Source organism: Clupea harengus, chromosome 7, assembly GCF_900700415.2.
Source record: "Clupea harengus chromosome 7, Ch_v2.0.2, whole genome shotgun sequence".
In the NCBI taxonomy this organism is placed as follows: domain Eukaryota; kingdom Metazoa; phylum Chordata; class Actinopteri; order Clupeiformes; family Clupeidae; genus Clupea; species Clupea harengus.
This window is the reverse complement of record NC_045158.1, coordinates 10,618,774-10,637,722: the sequence shown is the minus strand read 5'-3', so window position 1 is coordinate 10,637,722 and position 18,949 is coordinate 10,618,774. Positions and strand designations below refer to the sequence as shown.

The window sequence follows — 18,949 nt, the reverse complement described above, 5'->3', positions numbered from 1 at the left end:
CAAAATCAAAATGTGACAAACAATTATCTGATTTCTTAGATATTTCATCACAGGAATGTTTTTTTGGGTGTTTCCTGAAGATTTCTCCGATTTCTCCGATTTCTCAGACATTCTTTCCTCCTGACTTAAAGGGCAATTTTACGGTTCTATGGCAGAAGATTCACTGGTGGGTTTGATTTGCGTGGAGCACTGGAACAGAATGGGTCTATGGGCTCCTTCCGGGAGATGACACCATCACCATACCCATCATGGTGCTATCCCTGCTGTGGTTCTGGCCTTACCCAGCAGATCATGACCACGCAGGGTTGACTCGTCTCTGTGGATCCCACCCGACACAGCCCATACATCGGCCTGCTCGCGTGGAACTTCCCAGCCAACTCCACCACACCACCAGCTGAGAAGAGAGGGTGGGGAAAGAGAGAGAGGAAAAGAAAGAGAGAGAGAGAGAGAGAGAGAGAGAGAGAAAGAGAGAAAGAGAGAGAGAGAGCACATTGTAATATAGTTGCTTGAGTGACAGGATGGCCTTCATGTAAAGCACACATTTTCATGTAGAGTCAAACCTGACACTTCTGGGAGAGGAGCAGGCTAATCCCATGCTGGCTGTCCTTACCATGTGAATCTGACTCATACATACACAGTTACCAAACTGGATTTTGATAGTTGACTGGAGACTTGACAGTACATACCTCCAGAGTCAGCGAGTTTGAGGTTGTTGGTGACGCCATCGTAAGTGAACAGTGCCCTGAGGAGATAAAAGGACAGCCAATTAGTCATGATGGAAAGCAAAGAAAGCTAAATACAGTATATGTCTATACACTGGACTCTCCCTATTTTGAGGAGATTCTTGTCTTGCACGTAACATTTTATTTCTCAAAAACTGATGTCAAAAAGTCTGATATGTAGCCTACTTCAGTAAGTTGTCTCTCCATCAACTTGCCATTCAAATGAGCCAATATGAAACAAACCTAAACATTCAAATTTAAATTTAAATGGTTGACAATAAACTAGACCGCTTGCAAATGTATTCCTCATAAACGTCACACAGCGTACTCTGCCAGAGTGTAGTGTGTGTGTGTAGATCAGCATACTTTGCCAGAGTGTAGTGTGTGTGTGTGTGTAGATCAGCATACTCTTCCAGAGTGTAGTGTGTGTGTGTAGATCAGCATACTCTGCCAGAGTGTAGTGTGTGTGTGTAGATCAGCGGCCTAATAACGCTGTTGTCAGTATGTCCCTCACTTCCACATGCACCAAATACAAGAGATTAATCCACCTGAACCAGCTTTTACTCTTTCACTCTAACTCCCTCTACATCATTCATAAATGATCCTCTTACAGTCTGTTTCGTAACAGATTCCTGGAAAAGGTTGGATCAGTTGAGAAAAGCACCTCACGAGACAGATAAAAGCCACATTTCAACTGCTCCTGTAGCCAACGTTTCACAGACCTTCCTCTCCCTTGAAGAGGCTATGGCAACAATGAGTGATCACTTTGCATTGTTGAAACTTGTCTAACAGCGAAGGCTTTGACATTTCTAGGTCAGGTTCCCTGCAACGCTAATGAACCTCAAGGCCAGGCTCTAGCTCCGGAGCAGACCACGCAGATGTTACCTGTTACCTGCCACACTCTGTCATTAGGGTTCAGAGGTCAAAGGTCACTGAAGTAAAGGGTCATGTTCCGCACACAAAAAGACGAGACCAAACGCTGACACACGCACTGCCATTCTTTCTCCACGAGGGAGTTTAAAACATTCCTCTTCTATGCATGATTGAGTTTGAAAACAAAAAGCAGAATAGAATACACAAAGATTGAAATAGGGTATGACAAACAATGAAAGACAATTGCCAAACCCAGGACCCTGTTTCACTTAATTCTCGCAATCTTCTTGTATGCGCAACTTGCCACAAAGCAAACTGCCCATCTTTCAAATTACGCACCAGTCCCGTAAGGATTTACCTAAGTCTACTAAGTCTCCTCCCCCAGTGCACAGGCTTCAGTTCCAGCAGCTATACAGCCGGAGGCTCAGAGACCACTTGATCCCTACAACTCAAATCAGCTATTATTACCAGTCTTCCCGCTGGTCTTGGCCATGTCAATAACTCTTCCCTGAACGGCAGCCAAGTCATCTTATCTTGATATGAAGGCAGTGGTTTAGAGCGCATTTTTCTAAGAAGGATAGATAAAGGGTTATGAGGACAGGCTTGTGAGTCTGTCCGGGGATTACCGCCTGCAGAGGTACGAAACAGTTATGTCTGAGAGAGAGAGGGGGGTAGAGAGAGAGAGGGAGAGAGAGAGAGCAAGAATGTTTGAGAGAAACACAGGTTTTAACTTTTTCGAAGAGCTTAACTGCGTGTGCTGGTAAAAGCCACTACTGTATTTTAACACACCGAGGTACTGCTTCCATTACACTGATCCCCATGTTGTGTAAGCTTGAAGGCTTGAAGTCTCAGTATTTAAGCACTGACGCACACACACATTTTTTTTCTCTCTGAGTGGACTGAGATGTTGGTGCAGTGTACAACATGCATTCATCAGTTTGTTACACCACTACATGCCTTAGACTTTAGGCTCTGGGGGTAAACATTTTCACTGGCATGTTAAATATGTCTCTTTGCCTAATCTCACGGGGTCACGGTGACCTAAGGTCCAGAGGATTACAGCACTCAAGCCCTCTCCCAGACACTGAACTCAGTGTGGAGACATGATGGAAAGCAACTGCTCTAAGCACCGCTATCCCCAGCACAGCGATATGTTTCCATTTGTGAGTGCACGTAATACAGACACTTCTGTCGGTATGCCATTTCTGCGATTTGAGAGCTTTGACAAAAAAACTCTATTTGGGCCTTGCTGAAAAGGTCAAGGTTCATGTGGGTATTCAGTGGGCACGATCAGAGAACAATGACCATTTCCTCCAACTAGGATTCCAGTGGCAGATGAGGATGTTGTTCCCGCATACCACAACCACTTCAAATCGACTCCATGCTTTTGAATCACTGCATGAGCCTGTTGCAGTTGTAGTTGTAACTATTCTTGTGTCATTTGCCAGTATGCTGTGGGGATCACTAACTCCTGCTCTCATAGCCGAAACTCTACATGTCAATTCGTTAGAAAATAAATGACAAAGGTTGTTGGTATGCTTGAGACAATCAGAAAGACAGAAGAAAACAACCATTCATACATTATGCAGGTACAGTAATATGCAGAGTAAGTAGACCTTACAAGTACACTTACAGTTCATCAAGGTTAGTCTAACTATTCAGCTGTGTGAGGACTGAGGAGCCTCAAGGCAATAGAGGTTAAAGTAACATCAATATACTACACTCAGTATAAGCACTCAATCAGTTCACATAAGAGAATAAAAATGCTTCAGTGCAGCCAGTTGGCCTCTTTTGGACTACAGCTATTGTTTACATGGATAACGTCAGTTACAACCGAGAGGTGTCAAAAGATCACTGCACCGGAATAAATCATGACAGTAGATCATGCATAGTTGGGGGAGAGCCATGGACACTGCCTGTGATAGAGAGGAGCCGCATTGAAGACAAAGCACTCCACAATAAAGACATCTGCAAGACCACACAGACAGAGGCGCTTAGCGATGCAATAAACTTCGACAAACATCACACTCCTCTTTCTCTCCAGCTTTAGGTCTCCATGGTGATATGATGTCTCAGTGAGTAGTAGAATGGGTATAACACTCTTTGTGTGTGTGTGTGTGTGTCAGGTTGTTTCCAGGAGTTACTCTCCCCCACGTAGAAACAGACACACTTCATGGCATTCGTCAACCAAGCGTGAAAATACCTAAAGTAACAAATTGAGTAATATGAGAGCTTAACCCCCTTTGTCAAGGAAACAGAATGCCTTCAGGCTCGGTAGCAACTGTCTTTCTTTTTAACATCTCTGTTGCAGAGCTAGAACATTGTACCACTGTCAAGCAAGGAGCTTAACCGTGCATGGAGAATATTTAAAAGCTTAAACTTAAAGGACAACAAAAAAAACACGATGAACTTCGCTTTACTCCACAGAACAAAAAAGCGCTACGCCTAGATGAACTCGAACTAGTCTAGAGTAGATGGATGGAGTCTTGCAGTGGAGATGGTGGTCCGGGTGGCAGGTCTGTGGGGTACGGATTGTTCTGTGCTGGGACTCACACTCACACTCACACTCACACTCACACTCACACTCACACTCACACTCACACTCACACTCGGTCTGCACTGCCAACAGGAATGCAAGGAGATTGGATTTCACTGCAGTTTAATAAAGAGGGTCCCCCTTTGGCTAGGGGCGCAAACCGCTCATTGAGAAAACTGATCTGAGGCCCAGGCTGATAGTTTGCATTAAAAGACACGACATGTCAGGCAACTGGTTCTCTTTTCATCTCCTTTTCTACACCGATGTGCTCTTTTGCACACTGAATGATCACGTGCACTCCTTCTAATGATGCAACCCAAACGTGTACTTCTACGCCACTGTGGATCACCCTACTAAGGATAGTACTTGTTCTCTGGAGCTGGAGTCTCATGGCAGAAACCCTGACAGGACAGACATACCAAGTGTGAGACAGAGCCAGCTCTTTCTGCAAGGAACATGTGTTTGTGTTTACATGGTAGATTATGTGCCATGAACACTGAGTTATGTCCCTGGCCCTTTGGATGCCCTGTGCTCCCTGCTAAAATGCCAGACCCACCACCCCTCAACACACACACACACACACACACACACAGAGACACACACACAGACTCTCTCCCAGGCCCTCCTGGTTCTCCTTCTGCCTGGTGCTTTCAGGGTGGGAAGGATGATGAGAGAAACACAAGTAGGTCTGTAGGCCGTCTGTGAGCTCAGAGAGTCTGGGGTTGAGAGAGAAGAGAGAGAGAGAGAGAGAGAGGAATAGACTGAGAAAGCCAGAGGGAGAGGGAGAGAGAAAAAAGAGGGGAATGTGGAAAGTAGGAAAAAAGGAGAGAAATGGAGTAGGAGGGTAAGAGAGGGACACAGATTGTGAGCGAACAGAGAGAACAAAAAGCGAATAGAAGGAATAAAACAAGGACGACCAGAATCACTAAAACACAGAGAGAGGAACAGAAAGTTGTAGAACCCTTCCAACCACGGAGCAGCCCTTTTCTAGTCTGCAATGAACTATTAGTGTTAGATCTACATTCCAAGACATACATGCAATCACAAGCACCATAACTCACACTGACACATGCAGTGCAACATATTACAGCACCAGTGACTGGGGGATGGGGTTAGGGGGCTGCAGCTGAGATGACAACTTGTAAACAGTGGATGGCATTCTTTTTTCTACTAATTAGACAATAAACCTTTCTAACTTGGCTTCTACCTTCTTGAGATCTGACAGAAACACTAATGTTGTCTGTATCAGGCCTGCATCAATAGGCTAACCTGTAGAGTGTATTTAGTTTGCCGTGTAAATCTTCTTGTCTTCCCTGTCTAAGGTCTTGAGTCCAGCTTCTCTTGGAAACAGATGTGTTTGCTGGTATGCATTTTTGGGGGGCAGTAAATGATTGAAATGTTTGCCTGATGCAGTATTTCATGACTAGATAGAACACCCTGGGTGACGGACACAACATTCTTCATTCCAGATGTGAGCAAAAGCCTTTAACGGGGTCGTAAAACTCATGTTAAAAGCTTGCCAGACCAAATCAGGAGAAACTACCTTGAATCCTCTCTCTCTCTCTCTCTCTCTCTCTCTCTCTCTCTCTCTCTCTCTCTCTCTGCATACCCATGCTCTAAACCTTTGCTTTTTCTCAAGCCTACATATAATTCTCCAGAGAGGAAGACAGAGAGTCAAAAACAGGAAATATAAGGATGTAAGCTCCTCAGAGTGTGTCCTCTGAGAGTGATTGACTGATAATATTTCCATTTAATAATCTTTTGTTTGTTTGTTTGTTTTCCTTTTAAATCATTAGTGGCGTTTCAATGTAACACTTTGCTTTGGCAACACACTACTCGAATGGTCATGTCAATGAAGCAACCTTGAATTTGAGTGAGTGTCCGCCAAAGAGTGAGGCAGAGAAAAAGAGAGAGGAAAGAGGGGATGTAAGAATGCTCAGCGTGTGCCTCTAACTCTCCCCCTTTTGTTCCCTGGGACCCCGTCTCTGCGCAGCTGTAAATTAGTGTCCGCCGGCCCCGTCCTGACCAGGGGCCCCAGTGGCTATTTATAGGCCTGGGTCGAAGCAGGGGAGGGAGCGGCGGACGAGGGAGAGGAGGAGGAAAAAGAAAGCTGGAAGGGAGATGGAGAAAGAAGGAGGGAGGAAATCAGAGGAGGGGGGGGGGGGTTAAACATCCTACCACTCACTTCCCCCTCAAATCCCTCTCCTCAGATCCAAACATGGGTAAACCGAGGGCTGCCAGTGTCGCAGCCTTACAGCCTGAAATTCTTGAGTGACAGGCCAGTATAGGACCTGAATTCAATTTCAAAAGCGCAAGTCTATTAATGCTGTTAATGTGAAAATTGGACGGCAACGCGCACATCTATAACTCCCCCTGTGACCCTGACATGGAGGAGGCCATTCCAAATACAGCATGACAGATCAATGTCAGGCCGGCCACATCTGCTCCATCTCCACGATGGCTGTACATCATCAAACTTCATTGAAACCTCCTCCATGTTTCTTCGTTTTTTTGTGTAAGGGCTTCATTCGCCATAGAGAGTAAGTCACCTGGTTGTGCGTTGAATTTCTGCAAAGCCTCTAAACCGGGGAAGCCTGGCCTCCACATCTTCCTTAGCACCCCCCCCCCCCCACATACACACACACACACACACCCTGCTGTCTTCCTGAGAGTAACTGTGTGTTTGACTCGACTCGGAGGGACACATGCGTTTCCACTCCAGCTACCTCAGCAGAGAGAGAGAGAGGGCCCGTAAGAGATCGTAAGCTCATTGCCATCTGGCACGGACTCTGCGTCCCACTGACTGCAGCCACGCGCCAAGTCTGATTCATCTGTGCGTAAACAGCGCTGGCAGACCCGCAGCAACAAGGGCTCTGAGTCACAGAACCGGGGCCCCAGCGGCCCGTCTCCACGGCCAGACTCATAAAGCACCAGACCCAGACCTCGGATCGGGAGGTTCTGAGCTCGACGCTCTGGTGGTGCCACCTCACCGGCACCAACTCAAAGCTCCCGCTCACCGCAACTTTACAGAGCACGTCATTCTGCAACGGGTCGCACACAATTATCTTTTCCACTTGGCGCCCGGTTGGGTTTGTAGTGTGTGTGTTCATTTGGAGTAATTAGTGGCCTTTGGTCTCAGGACATTTGATGTGAGATAGCGTGGTTTGAAAGTGTGTGTGTATGGGTGGGGGGGGGGGGGGGGGGGGGGGGGGGGGTTGTTGGGGGGGTGAGGTGGTGGCTGATGTCAGTAGTCCCCTGGGTAGCTATTATCGACAAATGGCAGCTATTTCTGGAGAGAAAGAGGACAGAATTAGTTCAGACTGTGTACCAAAGAGAGGAGAGTAGAGAAAGACAGGAAATGGTGAGAATGAGAATATTTTTTTAAAGAAAAAAAAGCATTGTGGTGCTGACTGAGGTGGAGGGAGAAAAACAATGAGAGCTCCAGGAGGAGGAGGTAAACATCAGGAAGACTGGGAGCTACAAGAAAGGAAGAAAGAAAGAAAGAAAGAAAGAAAGAAAGAAAGAAATGAAAATACTAAAGGATGACCTTTAAAATAACATGAATCGGACATTAAAAGCTGACAGGAAGTTGCAAACAGAGGAGGGTAGAGGGAGGAGAAGAGGAGGATGGACCATGGAAGGGAGCAATGGATCTTAGCGCTCTAGGCAAAACTCCCTGAGTCAAACAAATACAGAAAGAAAGAAATATCTCTGCCAAATAGGGAGAGGGGCAGAACTCTCTAACCAGATCCAGACCAGAGGACGGAGGGAAAACAACGGGAGCGGTTGACAAGCAGGATAGAGGAGAGGAGAGTGGAGGGGAAGGGAGGGGAGGGGAGGGGAGGGGAGGAGAGGGGATGGCTATGGATGCATAGGGAATACCTCAAATGAGGCATTCTCCAAAGATGAGATCACTTCCTTTGCACAGCGACCCAGAGTAGCAGAGCTGGTGCGTAGGCAAGAGAAGAGAGAAGTGAAAGAGCTTTAACGGTTTCTTTTGACCCACTTAACAATGTTTGGTCGAGAAGTGTTGGACTGGTGTGCAGTCTCCTAGTCTGTGCCAGTGAAAATCACAGCCGTTACCCGGAAATGCTGATTCACCACGGACCAGATGGGGATTATCACACAAAACAACATTAGAGCACGATACTAGCGGAGAAGGAAATGACCGCTGAGTCCAGTCAAGCTAACCCACTGTCAGATTCCAATGGGTACTGGTTTCTGAACAGTAAGTTTGGCTACATAAGCTAGCTGAGACTGAGATGTGTACGTGCTGAGAGCAATAAGTAGCTCACTGAAAGCTCACTGAAACCTGAAACAGTCCCCATCTACGAACAGCAGGTAATCACTTACCAACAGAAACAATTGGCATCGACCTGAGTAGGTGACTCAGTTGTAAGACAATGCCTTCTAACACAAATGGCAGCCTCTCCGTTAATATCACACAACTACACAAAATGCACAGGAAATCATAAAAGCATGACTCATGGGGAAAAGGTTAACGTCCTCCAAACACAGTTAGAACATTGCATTGTGAACTGACGTATCTACCAAAGCATCCCAACCCCAATCCCTGGCAGGGCTGTTTGCTGGCATAGAAGAAAGCTGTACACATCTACAAATAACATAAATCCATAACCTGTGAGATCATTAACAACTTCAACATGTGTAGCATTACAAACGAATTTTTCATTATCTTGACACATTCATTCTGTTTTGGAAAACAACCACCTACTGTCAACCTCATTACGATGGTAATTTGAAAACATTTACAAAGCTGTTAACTAAAACGTTTGTTCACGCCAACCTTTTAACATCTTTCCCACATCTTTTAATTTTCTCTAACATGCAGAGACATGTTACAGACTTGCTTGGGGGGGGGGGCAAGCGCATTTAGTCTTCAGCTGTTGCTTTTCATGGCAATGCAATTCTTACAAGGAGACACACAGAGAACCAGCCAAGCACACATAGAGAGAGAGAGAGAAAGAGAGAGAGAGAGAGAGAGAGTCATGTCTCTTCAATAACTGCCGTAGTTCCCTTGGCTTTGTGCTGTGTGTATGACGACATACAGACGGCCTTCCAGCAGGCATTCTTTGATGTCACGGTGCATCATTCAAGAGAGGCTGATGGATGTCAAGCAATGAAGCGTCAAGCAGATGCAGCTGAAGAGGCCAAACGGCAACACACATTTTTGGAAAGATGTTTGGCTTCTTGACCCCCCTGGTGTGACGCATATAAAGTAGTGGTACGGCGAAACACTTTGTCCATTTTCGCAAGAGGCAAGACTCAATTCATTTTAGCTCAACTGAACTCAAGGTCAACTACGTATCTTCATTTCTTTATTCTGTCTATTTAAATATATTCCCTTTATATTCCCATTGAAATGTCAGGCGTTCTGATCGGACCCTTTCCGGCAGAGGAAACGACCATTCCGCCTCACAAAGGGGAGGCCGACGGACACCGTCTGGCAGCATTGTAAAGCCAGAGTTCAAACGCATTGGGAAGGGCTACCAGTTTCCGGAGGAATGCGCACATAAACACTCTCTCACACACACACACACATACACACACACACAGAGGAGGATCCTCTGTTGTTAAGACAAATCTGGTGTTAACTCCTTTCACTTGGTCTTTAATTAAGACACCTGAGTGTGTCTGTTTTGTGTGTGTGTGTGTGTGTCTGTGTGTGTGTGTGTGTGTGTGTGTGTGTGTGTGTGTTTATTTGTCTGTATATGTCATTGGGGATCAATTCAAACACCCACATCTATTTAACTTGCAGGGACAAGATGATGTGTTGGCATCACAAAATTTCAAATCTCAGGTATCGACTTGATCAAAGCAATTACCCGCTGGTAATTTCCACCTTGGCTCGTAAAGCCATGCAACTCAATAAGTTCATTCCGTCATTTATTTAATATAAAAAGCCAGACAGCAAACCAACAATGTGCCCATTCAAGAGAAGGAAACACACAGGATAAGCTATTTTAGCCTAATGATACACCAGTAGCCGTGCACTACAGTCCTCCAGCCTTGACTGGCAGAACAGGCCATGAGGATGATTAAGCTTTTTGTAAAAAAAACAGCACATGCAACATTATCTCTGTTTACGGCCGACAAATCCCCTGGTTATCTTTCCCGAGAATTGAGCATGTTTAAGAAAGCATAGTTTCCACTGGCCTTTGACTTGCAAGGACACTCGTTGTTTGTTTGAAAACAGACTCTGTGGCCCCTTAAACAGCACGCTGCGTTGTTTTCTCCCTCAGCCCCTGTCCAGTACAGCCCACTTGAACTGCATAAATATTTTTGGTTTCCGTCAAGCAAATGGCAAGCGTCCATCTACGCAGAGTGAATCACTCAACATCAGAAATACAGAACGTTTGTTGTGTTGAAGTCTCCCCATGGCCTTTGCTCTTGAAAGAAATTTCATCCAGAGGTTGTAAAGCTTCACTGCACGTGTGTGTGTGTGTGTGTGATGGGGGAGGGTTGATGACAGTTTGGGCTTGCCAAACTTTGAGGTGTGTTTTGGGGCGGAGAGAGAGAAAGAGAGAAAGAGAGAGAGAGAGAGGGAGAAAGAGACAGTCTAAGACAGAGAGGGGGACAGACAAAAACTACAGAGAGCAGAGGGTGTTCACCAGCCTCCTGCAGGCTGCAAGGCAGAGTCAGTGCGGAGACAATCTGCTGCATCAGACCAAGGAGTCTGGATAAACATGTCAGTCTGTCTGTTGACATGGCCTTAGAGAAAACACACACTGAATGGGGTTTGTGTGCGAGGCACCAAACAAGATGTATGGGTAAACAATACTCCCCTTCTCTCTCACTCGCACGCCATTACTCACACATAATTAAGATATCAGAGTGAAGGCCTAAAACTACATATAATCTCCTCTAAAACACTGTTCACACTGTAAACATCATTTATGGTGGCTGAGGGTGCTTGTTACGAGATCAGGACCTTTGAAATGTTTACAAAAGGTGTAATTATTGGGCAAAACACTCTCCAACTCCCACACATCCCGTGCCACCCAAACTGCATGGGTAGAAACAGCGGGAACAACATTTTGCCATTCTGTCTCACGGAGAGCTCAACCCAGCTCCTCAAAATCACACTAGGCCTGTAAAACATCTCATCTCTATCAAACAGACCGAGAAGTTAAATAGATGATGCCTTTACAGCTACATCGCACCCAAGGCCCAATCAGCAGCCTCACATGCTGGTAGAACACTTCATCAGCGGAGGTAGGGTCTCTCCAAGCCGGAGAGGAATAGCGAATGAGCTTATTTCGCAAGTGAATGACATCTCCAATAAGGTAGCACACATACACCATATGGGGCGGGTGGCTTAACGACGCAGTCGAGCCTAAATTGTGCATTAAGCCACCTGACTATGGGCGGGTGGCGGTGCACTCTAGTAGTGCAGAACTCATCACAGCCGTTCCCTGAGAGAGGGAGCCTCTGTCGGGGTAATTGGAGAAAGCCGAGCCTCTCCTGCCTTACCTTAGCCATGCGTGAGTGAGCGAGCCAGGGGCTCTCTGTAAAGCCAGCGCACACCAAACACCTGGCCCTCTGGTGAAACCCAAGCCGTTTGGTGCCGGGGACACAGGTGGGACGCCTCCTGTGACACTTAAGACAACTCCACTTAAAGCAATGGCTTCTCGCTTGATCCGTGGTCAGAGCGGCCTTTAATGTGCGGCATCTGAGCGAAAAATGCCACGTTCCTAAGAGATCATAGGTATTATCTTTTGACTCTTCACATCATTCAGTGACTTGAAAGGATTCGTTTTTTTTCCTCCCCTCATTTCTGGTCTGAAGCTCTATGACTGAGAATCTTTTTTTTCTTGAACATTCTTCAGAGCATGAGAAACTCCCAATGCATTTCAATTAAGATAATGAGATAATTCAGCACATACTTTAAATCATTCACCACAATGACTCACTTTAAGAAGATCTATTATTAAAACAAAGCCATTTGAATAAAAGCCAATCCTGTGTGCCCACAGCAAAAAGCCACTTTAATGAAATAAATTGTTGCACAAGAACTTTTGGCCTGCAGGTGTAGTGATGTTATCTTGGTATCTATTACAGAATTATCTCGTAAATGTTCTAGACTATATCTGGATTACGTTTTAATAGTAAATATACTAAGCACTTCAACACAATAGGGGACTGGTGGATACATGGAGGTCCATATTTCATGAGTCACACTCAGTCTTTAAACAGTGCGCCAGCAGCTATCATGTGCCAGATTGACCTGATTTGCCACCTGCATCCACTGGACAGATGACCAGAGGATTTTCACCTATTTCAGGAGCAGGCAGTCCAAGACACACATCATAAAACAGTTTTACACATACCTCACAACATGTTCCTGTTCTGGTGAAAACATTTCAGTAACAGGAATTTTAAGTGTCACTTTTGTGATCTCTCATCCATGACTTGAAGTCTACATGATTAAACCATAAAGGCCCATGATACTTTGAATTACTGAATATTGTGGTTCCATTATCCTACGTCTTGGTTGAATTTCCTATTGTGACACATTCTTTAGAACGTCAATTCAATTTAGATTTTTCCACACCTATGACGTATTTCCAGTTTTCTGATCCTATTGCACCTGCATGTAAATTCGCCAAGTTCGTATAAATTAGTGGACCGACTGAAGTACAGAGAATAGCGACATGTTCCATATGTCTGGAATATCTTTTCGTACCGTTACTTTAGTTTAGTACCATTAGATTAGTTTAGTGCCGTTGGTACCATTACACTATATTTTAAGCTTCGCTTTGTGGCCGCATTACCAACTTCAAACCTGCATTAATTTCTGCCACCTGAACGCCATGTCATCCATTACCCTAATTGTCATTGTATGAGCACCAGACACATAATAAAAGCAAACTCTTCTCTAAACTAGAGGTAAGAATGTTAATCTCTCCAATATAGACAACTGGAAATAATAGCATCTACACAATGCCATTCCAAGCTAATTTGCTTGTGATTGGTAACACCTGTCATCCATTTGCCCCGTTCCCAATGGCATACACAAAGAAGAAGGATGAACACAGGCCATGCAAACTGAGGGTGGTATGTGAAAACACATTGTGAAAAGGGGAATGCAATCATCCCCTTTTTAAAACTAGGACAGTGCCATAAGCTATTCCTCTAGCAGCACAGAGAGTGGAAAGACTTCCAGCTGCCGATTCCTTCATCAGGATTTCAGTTTTGCTTAAAGTCTGGATTTCATTGATGGGCAATGAAAAATCATGAATTAAAAGTCATTGTGTATATAAAAATACATTTAAGAGATGCAGCTTCAGCCAAGATTGGCCTCAAAACCTCCACACAACTGCACAAGCCTCCACTTTTCCATTCGCTGTGTGCTTTTGTAAACACAATTCTTTGGCCCTAAACACCATCACATCCATTAGCCCAACACTAAGATAAGGGGGAAAATCTCTCAGTAAATTCCTTTGCTGTCAGGTCATGGGGAGTTGCCCCTTTGAGTGCTTCCAACATGGAACGCTGTTGTGGGAATTGCTGGCAATTCATTTTTTTCAAAAAGCCTGATCTAACCAACTGGATGCAAACCAGCACAAACCACCTACGTGCCATCTCGTTATTGGGGCAAGTGTCGACAGTTCCTCTGTGTCTCACACAGCTCTAGGTTTGTCAAAAAACACAATCATCTGTTCCAGTTGGCTTTTGTGGACTGCCAGTTGAGTCGGACCCAACATAATGTCAGTTCCACACCCAATGACAGCGACTAAGAGAAATGCAAGTACCTCTGGAGAAAACGGGTGTGTTTGCAGTTTCCACTGCTTGAACAAGCCTCTCAGATCCAAGCGCTGTAGAGCACAGCAAGCAAGAAAAAGATCTATGTAACACAGAATCCATACTTTTTTTCTGAAATACTGCAATAAAAGTGTGGCTAACTCAAAGTATCCGGATTGATTTTATTGACTAACTCTAGTCAAAGGACAGAGTCTAATGTGCCTTCTCAAGATGCTAAATTTAGCCATGGTCAAATTTTACAAGAGGAAAAGTAGTGACTGAACAGAGAAAGACTGTATGTAAGAATGAGTGTGTCAGGTCCCTGAGATGGAGAGAGAGAGAGAGAGAGAGAGAGAGAGAGAGAGATGGAGAGAGAGAGAGAGGTGAAATAGTCTGGTCTCAGTAGTCTGTCAACATCAGGGCCATTTCCCATTGAGTTGCCCCCCCTTGCTGCAAGGTCCTTAGATAATAGACATGGGGGCCTCAAGGCCAGTGGGGTCACACACACACACACACACACACACACACACACACACACACACACACACACACACACACACACACACACACACACACACAGTCTCTCTCTCCCACTCACACACACGCACGCACAAACACACACGCACACACACACACACACACACACACACGTTGTGGTGGGGCTGTCTGGAAAACTTTATGATGTCATTGTGACTTCTCAACTTGGTACTGTGGCAACAAGCCTCCTCAGAGAGAGGTTTAAAAATCTGTGAGGGAACCATCATCACACTAAAAACATTTATAAAGCTTAGGTACCTACATCACATCCACATCCTCTACTATTGTCCTACGCTCAACTTTGCTCCTCAAACTTCAGGATGACTTGTAGTATTCCTTCACCGGACTCGTGTTGCTGGAATGGCATTTGTAAAAAAAAAATTCCATGGTGTTTATGTGCAACAAGAAACAGAGCACAGCCTCAGAGCTGCTGTGTGGAGCACCATGGAAGTGGATGGCAATGGATTCTCTGCCTGTCTGCGGCCATTAGGGAAACTGCCTCTTGAGACGCAGCAGAGGGAGAAGCGATCTGCAGGGGAGTGCGATGTCACCATGGCTACTGAGAAGCCAGGCCCCAACACACACACACACACACACACAGAGGACAATGCACATTGTTTCTCTTTGAGGTTCAGAGTAGCAATGGCCAAGAGAGCTGGGGTGGGTTGCGTGTAAAACAGACAACGGCAGCTAAGAAGGCTCTGATGTGATGGCTTGCCCCATGTGCAGTTTGCACTGAGAAGTCATTTAGTTGGAAACCTGACTTCCACACCACACCCAGTAATGCTAGAAGTGGACTGAGCATTAGCCATTCATGAGGATGAGATACTTCAATCTATCATGTTCATGCAATGAGTCGGCAAGACTCCTCATATATCAACACAACTCTGTGAGCAAAAACCCACTGGCCATTTTTCATGAGCAGAGTATTGAGGACAACTGAGACTGAAGCTAGGAGTTCATGTGAAGTAATGCTGTGAAGCAGTCATAGGACCGTGTTTAAGAAACCATAAACAGTTTGGGCATTGATGCTTAAATGGCATTTGACTGTACAAAAAATAAAAAATAAGACCTTAAGACCTTAAAATTCAAAATAATTCTGTCAAGGAATAGACAATTTTAAAGCTGGTGAGTGAAATGTAGCAATACCTTATGTGGCAGGTACCTGAAACAGTTCAGGTGTCTTAAGGCTATTCATAAATGCATTAACTATTGTAACGTTAGGCACTCTTCGGCTGTCTACCTAGTACAGAATGTAGTACGGATTTCTTTAACCCCTGTGTTTTTAGCAAGACTGCCAACTATTTACGTAAGTCAACGGAATTATGCCAGTCATGTTTAAATCAATGTTTATAGGACAGCAACGAACAGCAATGAACGCTTTGTTAAATGCGTCTTCAACCATACACTGCCTTTACTTCTTTTCAGCTTTACATCGGGAGTTCTGCTGTATTATAATTCACAACGTGTCGTGTTTTCAGTCATTAAATACTTTACCAGTTGGTAGAGGCTCGGGGATTCAGAATGTCCTCCTTTGCAGTCAGCAAGGAGAGATTGTAGGTATCCAAGTTTACTCCTTTCATTGTGATCAAATCCTCCCTTAACAATGCCAGGCTACCTCAGATGTTTCAAGTCAAGAGGCAAACCTAAATCCGAAATATCCCAAAAATAATAGCTATGGTTTGCAAACTGAGTACACTTAGTTACTGCTAGGGACGGCTCTCGTTCTGGTTGGCAGGCACCACATAGCGTTTTCTTCTGCACCAGAATTTAACGGTGAGACGGGAAAACTTTGGAAATGTAATCTTTCGCCAAAAGCCCCACCTCCCGTCAAGGGAAAAAGTCGCAGTTACGCAAATCCATCTGGCGCTTACAGGAAAACTCACACAGAACACCTCACACGATTGTATGGTGTTTCTACAGTTATCCATTTCGTTCAGTATATGAATAAATGGACAAAATAAAAATAAGGATAAACCAGGCGAAACCAGAGAAGGCGCGGTCTAATAAATGAGCTCTAGTTTATGAGCATTCCCGTGTTGGATTATTTAACAAAGGCTATTCAAAACTGATTAACAACTAGATTAATCATTATCAATTATTAACCTGTACGTTCTTCTACTATTTAAATCCGTGAACGTGGGACATGTTTCTGATTTAGGGGATATTAAAAAGGAACAATACGGGGATTCACAGCTGAGGAGGATTTGGAGTCACCTATTGACAAACCATTGAGTTGTCAATCACCTATTGTGAAATAGTGGGTCTGCGAGCAGTCCCTGTTTTCCTGGCAGCCACTGATAACTCATGTACAGTGAAGTTGGCCCAGGGAGACCCTGATGGAATCAGCATGGGCAATTTCATGGGAACTGGTTTTGGGGCAACAGACCTCTTTCTAAAAAAGCACGGGAGGAGTTCAGTTGCCATGTCCAGAGATGCTTGTCAGAGCCTATCCTACGAGGACGAGGTGGATGCTTTGTGTTTATGTTTTAATGTAGACTTTGTTGTCCTGAGGAACCAATTTATCTGATAAGTTTCTCTCCTTTAACATACCTTTGGTCCTTTTGAATTGATCACAGCTGTGTTTGTGTAAGATTTTTTCCTGCAATTTTTTTCCTTTTCCTGCTATCAAAATGCTAAACTTTTTTTTCAGCCATGCACTCTGACCACTGAAAACAACCATATCACCTCTTATCACATGCATATATTCTTTATAAGTACCGCCACAAATATTGTCATTCAATATGTCTGTATAGCTACATTTCAAATACTGATTCAACATCATTCACATAACATTATGCGCATAATTAATATCATAATGGATATCATGACAATGACCTTTATTCCCTTAAATATACATATACATATATATGTGTGTGTGTGTGTGTGTGTGTGTGTGTGTGTGTGTGTGTGTGCGTGTGTGTGTGTGTGAACCCCAGAGGCTTCATGCCACTGATGAGTCACTTCTATTACATTCTACCAAGTACAGATGTTGATAGCTGTTGAGTGTTGAGTAAAGTATATCAGCATTGTGCATAGTCTATCTCTCTCTCTCTCTCTCTCTCTTTCTCTCTCTCTCTCTCTCTCTCTTTTTCTCTCTGTCTCTCTGTATGTGTGTGTGTGTGTGTGTGTGTGTGTGCAGTATCCACATACATGATGATGTATCATTACTAGTACATCTCATCTCCTGGGTCTGTTTCTACATCCTGAGGTGAGAGTTCAGCCAACCACAAAACACTCATCACAAAGACATGAGTCCAGGTCCTAGAACATCCCTGAAGTTCTTACTGACTCAATCCACATACTAACCTCGAAAGGCTTCAGAGGTGGTGTCTCTCTATATCTCTACTGAATAAGATTTGACATAGGATCTGTTTGTGTTAACACTGAATTCACACCCCACATCGTCCATTTGCAAGCTGGTCTCGTGGCTCAATGTTTCAGCACTGTTTTCTTAGATTTCTGATATCATTCCATATCTTGCAAATATTCATTAAATGGCACTGACAATTAAACATGGGTGAGATTGGTGTCCCAGCAGTGGTAGTGGATTATCAAAATAAATCATATTCCCCCGACTTTCCCTGTTTTCAGTCTCTTGAGAATCATCTTTCTTAAATATTAAAGGAAAGGTTATTTTCCAGTATGTGTGTAGTGCACTTCCTTGCATACATTCACAGCTCCTTGTAAGTCAGGTAGATCAGTTCTGTGGGTTTATATGCAGAGATACATAATACAAAACAACCTTTGAGAAGTTTGGAATGCTGAGATGGTCAAATATGTTCATACAATTCACCTTTGCATCCACTGATTTATGTTACCTGGTGAGCTTGTTTCTCTTCTGGTCAGGCCTAGGCTCAAATACCAACTTGGTGTTTTCACAAGCTTCATCTTAGCTTCCAGAACCACCAGAGAGGCATACCATAGTCATTATTCAGAACTCTAAGGAATGAAGCCAGTGTCTTCTTTGTTTGTGTACATTGATTTAGGGGTCTGAGCTGTAGAAATGCAGTGATTTTTCAGTCCACCCCCTCATTTTATGCATTTAGAGCTGACATGAAGGGTTGGCATGTGGCTGGGTTATTCAGTGGGTCAAAGGTGACCTCAGCACCTGGACATTATTCTTTGGCTCTCTATATGATTTTTCGTTACATCTTCCCTCTTGATACGACTAATTCCTAGGCCCTTTCCTAGTAATTCTTACAAATGATGAACATGGCATTGGAATGGAATTTGCTGCCAACTGGAGAAACCTTGAAGAGCCCTCAATGAAAAACCACTTTAGTGTCATTCATTGTGTTTTTTAGGTGCTTGTTCTGGTTTCTTGTGGCATGTTACATTATTCTGTATGGTTTGTTTTAATGTGAATTAGAGCCTTTGATGATGCTAGACTTGATTGGTTATGGACGTCTTGTACCTTCACTCTATCAGTGTAGTCTTTGAGGCATTTCCCACAATCAGCTGCTAACTGGACATCATCAGGCCTACTGATGCAGAGTGTCTTAATACCTTTCTG

General features: G+C 44.3%; 1 protein-coding gene across 1 annotated transcript in view; it reads right to left on the bottom strand.

The window, feature by feature from the left end:
* Positions 1 to 16,385, bottom strand: part of si:dkey-40c11.2 (drebrin-like protein B) — a 29,171-nt gene extending 12,786 nt beyond the window's left edge. Inside the window, exons 1-3 of the mRNA XM_031570471.2 lie at positions 15,931 to 16,385; positions 687 to 742; positions 282 to 394 (exon numbers count right to left, since the gene is read on the bottom strand). Coding sequence (XP_031426331.1) covers positions 282 to 394; positions 687 to 742; positions 15,931 to 16,016 — 255 coding nt within the window. The 5' untranslated portion in view covers positions 16,017 to 16,385. The remainder of the gene's footprint in view (positions 1 to 281; positions 395 to 686; positions 743 to 15,930) is intronic.
* Positions 16,386 to 18,949: the final 2,564 nt, after the last annotated feature.